Source organism: Myotis brandtii, unplaced genomic scaffold (assembly GCF_000412655.1).
Source record: "Myotis brandtii unplaced genomic scaffold, ASM41265v1 scaffold331, whole genome shotgun sequence".
Taxonomy (NCBI): Eukaryota; Metazoa; Chordata; class Mammalia; order Chiroptera; family Vespertilionidae; genus Myotis; species Myotis brandtii.
Window position 1 is genome coordinate 506,851 of NW_005362753.1, and position 10,268 is coordinate 517,118.

Consider the following 10,268-nt stretch of genomic DNA (forward strand, 5'->3'; position numbering starts at 1 on the left):
ATCCATTTTAGAGACGAGGAAAACTGACCGTAGACGGTCAGAGATCTATTCCACATCAGCCTCAAAGCCACGGCCAGGAAATCAGCCTCCTCGCACATGAGAAGCGGGGGTCCGGCCAAGGGTTAGCCGAGCTGAGGGCAGGCGGTGCCTGGGACGCAGCACTGGGAGGGTGCGGGTGCCAGGTCGTGGCCCAGGCCTGACCTCCGCTCTTCCAACCCTTGGGTGGACCTGCAGAGGGCGTGGGGCTGCTGGGAAAAGAGGGCCCTTTCTGCTGCGAAATCCTGTGACTTTCGAGAACACGTGCTTTGCTTGCTGTGTGCAGTGCTTGCTCACTGTGTCTCTCACATCCATCCTGGGATCTGTAGCCCTCTCCGGCCCGCGGGGACATCCTGGGTAGAAGGTCTCCCCTCCCTCGCTGGGTCTGAAGTCGTGGTTTGCCTCATGCGAATGCAGAAGCTTCGGGAGGTGGGGGAGCCCGGCTGAGCCACGCGGAGCTGTCCGTGGCACCAATTCAAAACGTGTGTTTATTTTTCAGGACTAGCCACAGCGACTCCAGCATTTACATTCGACGACATACTAACAGGTCTTTGGAATCGGTTAGTATGCGACTTTCTTCTTCTTCTGAGCGCCACTGCTAATCACTTCCTTTCCATCCTTCCTCCTCCCCAGCATGCAACAACTAGACTTTTGGATAGAAGGCAAGCACACTGAAATCTTGTTGTTAAGCACAGTCCAGTCGGACGTCCAGTTTGGGCCATAGGGGATGTAAATAAAGTGATGATTTTAAAGCCCAAAGGTCTCTTTGTTATATAAGAAAATGCACCCAATGCCCCCGCCCCCACCATACGCAGAAAGAGAAGTTCAATGGCAGGTGCAGCGGGAGAGGAGGGTCCTTGACGCTTGCAACGACGTAGCTCTGCTTGTGCTGGGACCCAAAGCACCATGGTCCGCAGCCCTGACTCGGGGGATGGGGCCCCCGGTCCGGGGTGGGCGGGGGGAGAGGGTGGAATAAGGTGGAACGTGGGTTAGCCCTTGGCCTCAGGAACTAGATGTTTACACTATTGAGAGAAGCGGGGCGTGCTCGGCTTTGTATGTTTAAAATCATTTTATTTTCTGTTTCAGAGATTTCATCTTTACTAATGGGGTTGCGGGGGTTTGTTTATGAATTTCACTGTAGGATCATTCTAGCTATGTTCAGTTGAGGAATGCAGCCGATCTGGATGACAGAAGGAACCGAATGTTAACCAGGTTGGTGGCTTTCCTCCAAGGGTGGTGGGGTTTCAAAAAAACCTCTTTCTATTTTAATTGTGCAGCCAACCGTCTGCAAAAGGTGGGGGCAGGGTGGCTATTCCCCCGCGAGGCTTTGTCGATAACAAAATGGAGTCTGAGATGATGCCACAGAGCTTAACGTTCCGAGGGAATGAATGGGAACGGACAAAGAGTGGGAGGGAAGAGTGATATTAACGAGCAGAAAGCGCTGCTCCGTGTGGGGACAGGTGTGGGCCAGGCACCTGCCTGCGAGCAGCACGGGCAGCGTGCGCCGGGGCCCCAGGGAGAGCCGGGCGGGAGAGGCAGGGGTGCGATACTGGGAATGCCACGCGCCTGACAGCCTTGTTCATTCTGTCGCCTCTGCAGGTACAATACTCAGAGGCTCACTGAGCTGATTTTACAGTTTTATGGCATCAGAGCAGACATGAAGAGGGAGTGCAAACATGCCAGGATGTCCATGAAAGTATCTCTTACCGTGGAGAACTAGGCTAAGCTGCCGCATCGCTGTCCGCTGCCCACTTAGGGCCTAGGGAGCCAGGAAACCTCTAACATCAAGCCGGGCTGCTCCTGGTGCCTGTGCGAGCCGCTGACTCGCTTCATTTTGTTCATCTTTTTCTAATATTTGCCACGGATTTGAATGGGCTTGGAAGGGCTTACATGGTTGGAATGGAAAACCCCTGCCTGAATACTCCCCCGCCCCCAGGAGTGTGATGCCCGGAATCCCGCCTCTGGCTCCTCACTAGAGGCCAGACCTGTTCCCTCTCCCGCCGTAACATGGAGAGATGAATTCACATTTTCCGTCAGGCTCAACACACTCCTGGGGAAACGGCGCTGAGCTTTTATGAGGGGGTCGCTCGGAAAATGGAACCGGCAAGGTGGAGACGTGCAGTCGGTTTTCCACATTGTTTTTTAAAAAAATACATTTTTACTGACTTCAGAGAGGAAGGGAGATAGTTTTCCACATTGTTTTTTTTTTTTTAAATGCATTTTTACTGATTTCAGAGAGGAAGGGAGAGGGAGAGAAACATCAGTGATGAGAGAGAATCGTTGATCGGCGGCCTCCTGCACGCCCCCTCCTGGGGATCGAGCCCGCAGCCCGGGCACATGCCCTGAGCGGGAATCCACCTGTGACTTCCGGTTCACAGGTCGCTGCTCAACCACTGAGCCACACCAGCCGGGCAGTTTTCCATGATTTTGAACATTTATTACCTTTGCAATAAAGAATATAGTTTAAATTTTCTCTAAAAACAGTTTTGAGAAAGAGAAAGCAACTCTGTCCATTGTCGGTTTTCTGCATATGAATCGCTGGTTCCTAGGCCAAGGCCTAGCCTGGCCTGTCACTGTGCGGGAGACAGTCAGGATGAAGTAGGGTTCCCTCCCAGAACTTCCCTCACAAGCCCCAAAACGTCCCAGTGAGCTTCAAGCAGAGGCTCCCAGCACCCCTTCCAACCAGATGGTGAAAATTTGGAACTTCTGGGCTTTATCCACCAGGCAAAAGCTAAAGGTCACTTTAATGCTGCCTTCTGCGGGAAAAAAAAAAAAAAAAAGAAGAAGAAAGACTAATCTGACCAAAACCAAATCTAGTCATTAATTATTTTAAAAGCCCCAAACTAAACTTGGTGGTAGTTTTTGGGTTTTGGCATTTGTTTCTGATCGCTGTTTTCAAATGATCTGACATCAGGGAATGCTCTCTTCCTTTAGATGACCCAGGAAGTCCCCTCTGTCCCTAATAACAGAACTGCCCGTGTCTAACGGTGTTCAGGCCACTGAGGTGGCCAGGAAGGTGTCCCGGCCAGGGAGTGAGACCTGGGCCAGAGCCCGGCTCTATCACAGTCATCGTGTGGCCTGGGCAAGCCCCGGCACCCAGTGAGTCTCAGTCTGCCCATCTGTGCAATGGGCTCACAGCTCCTCCCTCTTCGTGCTGTGGATGCCTGGCCCCTAGCGCCCTCCTTGGGTCTATGTGTGCACTGCGGGGGCTTTATCCTCCCTGGGCTGCCCGCAGCTCTCCGGTTGGGCAGCGAGGTGGGAGCATGGGAGCCGGCGGGGTCCGCTCGCCCGGGGTCCCACTTGTAACAGCCGTGTCTCCCTCCTGCAGGAAGGCCAACCACTCGGGCGAAGCCTCGCTGCGGGAGAGCCAGAGCCCGCACAGCGACTCCCTGACGCAGCTCGTCCAGCAGCCGGACATGATGTACTTCATCCTGTTCCTCTGGCTGCTGGTGTACTGCCTGCTGCTCTTCCCCCAGCTCGACGTCAACAGACTCTGAGCGCGTCCGCGCAATAAAGAGACCGGACCGGCCGGCGGGAGTGCCTTCTCTCTCACTGTATCCGGGCCCTGGACAGGGCACCTCTGCACACAGCTGAGGGTCTCCCAGCAAACGTGGACGCCTCGCTTTCTTTTCTTCACGATTCCTTTTCCTCCTGGGCGTCCCGAGCGTGCGTTCTCTCAGGCCGCGTCCTTGGCCCGCGGGGGTGCAGTCCCCCATGGGCTCCGTGCTGCGTGCCTTGCTTTGTCAGCATCTAGCCATCGCCCGGGCTCAGCCCGTCCCACACGCGGTCCTAAGGTCCTGGGTGGCCTCGGGTTCCTCTCCCCTCCTGGTGAGAAAGGGGGTGGAGGCCCCAGGCAGAGCCTCCACTGGGCCGAGGGGGCCTTGGAGCAAAGGGACCTGGTGTCCGTGCACCTGTGTGGTCTGGCGGTTGGGGGGACATCCGAGGGGGACACACAGCTGCCAACCCCAGGAAGGCATCTGGGAAAAGCAGAATCCAAACAGGGAAGCGACCGCTGTGCGTGAGCTGCGGGGCACTGGCGCTGCTTCGCCCGCAGTGTGTGTTTTGAGCGGGAGGGGTGCGTTTTAATTCACTTCTGCGTTGATTGGTTTGGGGTAGAGCTGGATCTTCAGATCTTCTCCACCAACGGAACCCTCCTTTCAAATGAATTCTTGGGGCGGAGTGTGGGCAGTCTAGATGATAGATAAAAGCAGAGTTCTGGCTGACACGGGGCGGGCCTGGGACCCCTCCCACTTTGCCCGGGCAGCCCCCTGGCTTCCGTGAGGGGTCTGTGCTAACCCCCAAGGCCCCACCCGGCACTGCAGACGCCCTAGCAAAAGCCAAAGGACGACTACAGAAGAGGCTGGGCCAGGAACCAGCTCCGGCTGATGGTACAGCTGGACGTGGTCCAGCAGGTTCCTGCCCAAGACTGCCTGGCGCTCCTGCCTGGGCGTGCGGTCTCGGCTCGGGCATCCTTTGTGGTCCTTCGCAGCGGTTTCCTGAAAAGGCAGGCGGTTTGGGAGAGGAGAGGGCACCCAGCCGCCCTCCCACCCTCCAGCTGGGCTCCCTCTGCGCCTGCTTCCTGCAGAGATGCAGGTCCCAGGGCCGTGTGGCTTCCTCCCCGGAGAGCGTAAGTCAGGTGACACTTGTCAGCCACAAGCGGTCAGGCCAGGAGGGACCCTCAGACAGCATCTGGTCCAGCGGAAGCCCGAGAGGCAGAGGGGATTGGCCAAAGTCACCCACCGCCCCAGGAGCAGACGTGCCAGCACCCCAGGCCACCCCGCGCCCAGCCCAGAGTCACCCCTTTCAGGGAACTCCCATTGTGCCCATGAATGTCCTGAAAAAAAAAAAAAAGAGAAAATGGTTAGATAAGAAAGACCTTCTTGGAAGCAAAACCAGGATTTTTAGGCCAACTTTCAGCCTCTGTTTCGTTCTCGGATGTTCCCACGAAGAGTTTCTATTCACTCTCAAGCCCGTCCCTGCTTCCTGCTGGGGACCCTTGGCCGCTGACAGACCAGCCTTGCTCTCACTCCAGGAACCACATGTGGCTCTCGCAAAGCCAAGGACTCGTGTATGTCAGGCAGTGAGGTTCAAGTTAACAGAACCCCAGCCTGGCCAAAAGGACTCGCGTGGCCCATCTGCGTGGGCAGCCGGAGTCCGGCCTCTACCCCGCTCTGATTCGAGCCTGCCTTCTCCCCCCAAACCGGCCTGAGCCTTCTCCGCCGAAAGCTGGGAGCCTGGAGCGATTCCATCCTGCAGGCCGCGTGTCCGTGGAAAGTGAGCTAATTAGCGCCTGGCATCGGCGAGGGCTCAGCGGCACAGATACTAAAGATGACGCCGGGGGTGTTTTACAACCCTGAGCACCACGCGTGCTCGCCTCGCTTAGGCGCTCGGACGCCCGGGGAAGGGCCGACCCAACGTCCAACCATTTCATTTACGGTCTAGACCTCGTTCAGAAAACCCCCCGCAGGCTGCACTCTCACCCGTTACAGCTTGTAATATTGTTTAAAGCCGTCCGCTGGCCAGATGCCTGAGTCATTGGGTTCAGGTTGGCAGCAAACTGCATTCTTTTTTTAAGGAAAAAACATTTCTCATTTGAGTAAAGGCTCACAGGGAAGAAGCTGGATATAAAAGGTGGATAGAGAAGCCTGCAGGACAAACCACCCCAAGGGTTTTCATTTTTAAAAACAATTTGTTTTAGACTCTTATCCAAGGAATACATGTTCGTAGTTTAAAAAGAAAAGGCTGTGAGGCTCTTAATGAGAACCAGGAACTGCCCGCCCCCCAGTCTTGCTCTCTAGAAGTAACGCTTTCCACTCTCTAATGCTTGCTTTTGCGTTTCTACAGCGCATGCTCATGCTTTTGTTGTTTAATTAACTTAGAAGCATCACTTGCTTTATGGCAGACGAGGCTGTCTCTGCGTCGCCAGGGCAGTCAGATCACACTGTTTGGTGCCTCGCTGTTCAGTCGGGCTGTGTAAGGACTGCTTGCCCCTGAGTCACCTGGTGTGTACTGTGCTTACGTGTTCTCTCCTGTCAAATTTAGCGTTGATTTGATTTTTTTTCTTTTTTTGATGTGGAGCATTCATATATATATATATATATATAGTGAGAGAGAATCATGGATCAGCTGCCTCCTGCACGCCCCCCACTGGGGATCGAGCCCACAACCCAGGCATGTGCCCTGACCTGGAATCGAACTGTGACCTCCTGGTTCATAGGTCGATGCTCAACCACGGAGCCACGCCGGCCGGGCTGACACATTCTTTAATAACTTCTCAAGAAAAGGAACATGGGAAGTAACTATTGTAAAATTTTGGGGTTTTTGCATAACTTCAAATATCTTCGTTCTGCTGCCTGTGGCTCTGCGGCTGGAGTGTGGTCATAGGAACTCTCAGTCAAGCTCGGGTTTTCTCGAACATCCAGGACGACTCCAGAAACCCCACCAGAGTTCAGAGACGGGCCCTCTCCTCTCTGCTGGGAGACCTCCCTCGGGCCTCTGCCCAGTGACCCGCCTGTGGTCAGCTTCACCACCCAAGTCTGAAGTGGACAGAAGGAGGTGGGAGCCTCCATCACCCCCTCCCATTTGTTGGTCCCACCCACACCTCTTAGTCCTCCTGTGCTCACACGAAAATGGCTGCGGAGGCGCCGGTTTCAGGTTTCAGCCTATGGTTGCAAATTCGCAACCAGATGCCTCAAAGGGGCCCTTAGTAGTAAAACCTCAGTGTTTGACATCGAAGACTTCAGTGATTTCAGTTAACTGTGCAACCCCGTCCCCTCCCCTGCTCATCGCTTCTCCACCACTAACAGGTGCTTCTCAGAGTAGGAAGGTGGGCTCTCTCAGAAAACGCTCATCTCAGCGGCCTGGGCGGAGCACAGTCCCCGTGGGATGGGAGCGCAGTCCCTGTGGGATGGGGAGCACGGACAAGGTGGAGCACAGTCCCCGTGGGATGGGAGCACAGTCCCCGTAGGATGGGAGCGCAGTCCCCGTGGGATGGAGAGCGCAGTCCCCGTGGGATGGGAGCACAGTCCCCGTGGGATGGGGAGCACGGACTACCTGGATGACGTCACGATTGGTTGGTCTGAGATGGGTATCGTAATTTTTATTTAAGTTTAAAAGTCATAATTTTTGCAACAGCCACCACTTCTATCCATCCCACCACAAGTCAGCATGAGCACATTCTCTGCCAAGTATGCTGTGGGTTGGGCGGCCACAACGCGTTTGTATCCCTAAATGCCATGCAAGGCTGGGAACGCTCTTTTAAAGGGAACACTGCGAGAGTCTAACCTAGAGAGCTGGCTTTGTTCCAAACCGGGACAAGCTGCCCGGGCACCAGGAGCCGGCATCCTGGCTGCGGCCCCCCTGCTCTGACCCCTTGAATAATCCATTCACCTCTCTGGGTTGGGCGTTGGAAGACTTCTTTTGAAAAGCCCTAGATTTTAAAATCTAAATCTTAGCAAGTTTAGATTATTTTTATAAAAGCTCAGTTCGTGGCCTATTTGCTTAAAATAAATGTACCTCTGTATTGGCAAGCGAATGCCAAAGCTTAGAGCATTCTTCCTGCTTTGTATCTTAAGAAAGTGCCTGGGAAGGTTTAGTAAATAAAAGGTAGTTTATGTTAAAGGTGTGGGGATGAGAGTTTGCGAGAGAACGTGGGAGATCTCCTTCCTCGGGCTCCTAGAACGGACGGGGTTTCCCTAAGTCAGCATCAGGGGCAGTTTCCCCGGGGAATGTCTTTCGATTTGAGAAGTTCAGCCGCAGGAATAAATAGCTTTTACCCACTAGCCCTGCCTGCTCCTCCCATCTTGTTCCCGTTCCCCCAGCAGACTCAGGGCCTGGGCACAGAAAGCCCTCTGGAGTCAGAGGCCCTTTGCATGCTGGCATCGGGTCCCTTCAGCCAAAGGCTGGCACGTTGGTGTGGCCTGTTCCTGCAGGGGGCACGGTACTGGTGGGGGAGGGGTGCCTAAGAGCCCTTTGCCCTTGAACCTGCACCTGAGATAGCTGCCTGCATCCCTCGCGTGGTGCTGGTGACATCAGCCAAAGACGGAAGGTGGCAAAACGAGGACAAAGGCCTAACCCTGGACGCGGGAGTTCGCTCAGAGGATGTTGTATTGGATGGTGACGGGCGTTTATCTTTTCAAGGTCTGTCATGTGTTTAGCAGGTTTCGTGCTACAGTTTCTTTTAATGCCCTGGCAGGACCTAATGGACAGTGTGAGGGTTTTCACTGAGGCCTCCAAGAGAACTATTGAAAAAAGCGGGATGTTATTTTGTAATACGAGGGTTATTTTGTCGATTTAGTATATACATCGCCGTAGCTTTGTAAAAAGGGATCTTTGTAAAAACAATTGTATGAATGTGCACTCTTATTTATTGATGATTGTAAATGAAGATGTTAATGACTATTTGCATAATTTATACCTGTGGGAAATTAACTGGAGTATTTGTTGACTGTTTTCTATTAAGGAAGTTTAGGCTTGGTGCTATGATGAGTGGTCTTGTAAAATTACATGTATTCTTAAGAAAAATTTTGAGTATAAATTTCAGGAACCAACACTCTCGTTGATGATCTTTATTTCCATGTGCATTGGTGTCTCTGCCGACCGGAAATGACACTCTTTCCTTTGTCCCAACAAAGAGTGCTATTGCCAGGGGGAAGGTGAAGCCGCTGGTTGTAGGGACGGTAGGGAATGTACCCTCCTTAACTTGCAGCTTGCCTTGGGCCTTTGCATGGGAGGCTCCAAGAAGAAACAATAGTTGTATTACTAGTAGTGGTGGTGGTGGTGGTGGTAGTAATAGTATAGTAGCAATAACAGTAATAGTAGGAGTAGTGGTAATAGTATAGTAGCAGCACTAGTAGTGGTGGGGGTAGTGGTAGTAATAGTATAGTAGCAGTAGCAGCACCAGTAGTGGCGGGACTAGTGGTGGTGGTGGTGAGTGGTAGTAGGAGGAGGACAGTAGTGGCAGTAGTGATAGTAGCAGTGGCAGCCGCGTGGCCCTGGAGTTAGTCTTCCTGCTTGGGTGCCTGGGCTTGAATCCTGGATCTGTCTCTTACCAGCTGGGTGAGTGAGGGCAGTGGGAGTGAGGGAGGAAGGACGGAAAGCAAATGAAAGGCGAGGCGCCAAATCTTGATTCCCCATCTGCTGGGTCTCGGCTCTGTTCTGGGTGCTGAGAACAATCAGTGAGACCACAGCCCTGGCCCCCTTAGAGCTCATCTTGCAGTGGGAGGAGCTGGACATAAACAAAATAAGTGAAATATATGCACATCCGCTATGCATCCGTAAGCGCATGAGAAAGGCCGGGAAGAGGGAGCAGAGTGGGGCGGGTGGGGAGGTGACACGATGTTGACAGAGTGTTCTGGACGGGTCTCTGAGGAAGAGACTCTTGACTAAAGCCTTGAAAGATGCGGGACAAGGCACTTGACCATCTGGGGAAGGAGCTTTCCGGGCAAAGGGAGCCGCACATGCAAAGGCACTGAGGCTGCGGCTGGCGTTTTCAAGGACAGCAAGGAGCCCGCCGTGGCCAGCGCAGCGCGGGAGGAGGGAGAGGCCAGAGGAGCTGGACGAGATGCAGGTCGGGTTGGCCTTGGAGGGCCTTGGCCTCCACCCTGCACGAGTGGGATCCACTGAAGAGTCTGAACGCATGGCCTCCACCCTGCATGAGCTGGGATCCACTGGAGAGTCTGAGCGCATGGCCTCCACCCTGCACGAGTGGGATCCACTGGAGAGTCTGAGCGCATGGCCTCCACCCTGCATGAGCTGGGAGCCACTGGAGAGTCTGAGCGCATGGCCTCCACCCTGCATGAGCTGGGAGCCACTGGAGAGTCTGAGCGCATGGCCTCCACCCTGCATGAGCTGGGAGCCACTGGAGAGTCTGAACGCATGTTGACTGGCATGTTAGCAGGCTCACCCTGGTTGCCATGGCTTCCGTCTTATTTTTGTTCAGGGTGGTTATGCCATAAAGAACTCACATGGGAAGATGGGGTGTCAGTCTTCTTCCCAGGAATTGCCATAACATCTAGGGCTAATGTCAGCTGCCTCCAACAGGATAACCCCCCAGAGCAATGGCTTCACCGCAATCAAGGTTTGACTTTTGTCTCTTATGAGAGAGGCCGTCCAGGCCGGTTGGCTCCGCAGCTTGGCGTCTGTCCGTCTGAACCACACATCCACGTGCTGTGCTGAGGATGGGAGAGGCGGCAGGATGGGCCGCCCCTGCCTTTCCACTTCCAGAACCACCA

General features: G+C 54.1%; 1 protein-coding gene across 1 annotated transcript in view; it reads left to right on the forward strand.

Moving 5' to 3' along the window:
• The window catches only part of CLMN (calmin (calponin-like, transmembrane)), a 37,640-nt gene extending 32,718 nt beyond the window's left edge, over nt 1-4,922 (forward strand). The window contains exons 11-14 of the mRNA XM_005871161.1: nt 536-596; nt 1,178-1,248; nt 1,636-1,732; nt 3,369-4,922. Coding sequence (XP_005871223.1) covers nt 536-596; nt 1,178-1,248; nt 1,636-1,732; nt 3,369-3,533 — 394 coding nt within the window. The 3' untranslated portion in view covers nt 3,534-4,922. The remainder of the gene's footprint in view (nt 1-535; nt 597-1,177; nt 1,249-1,635; nt 1,733-3,368) is intronic.
• The last annotated feature ends 5,346 nt before the right edge of the window (nt 4,923-10,268 follow it).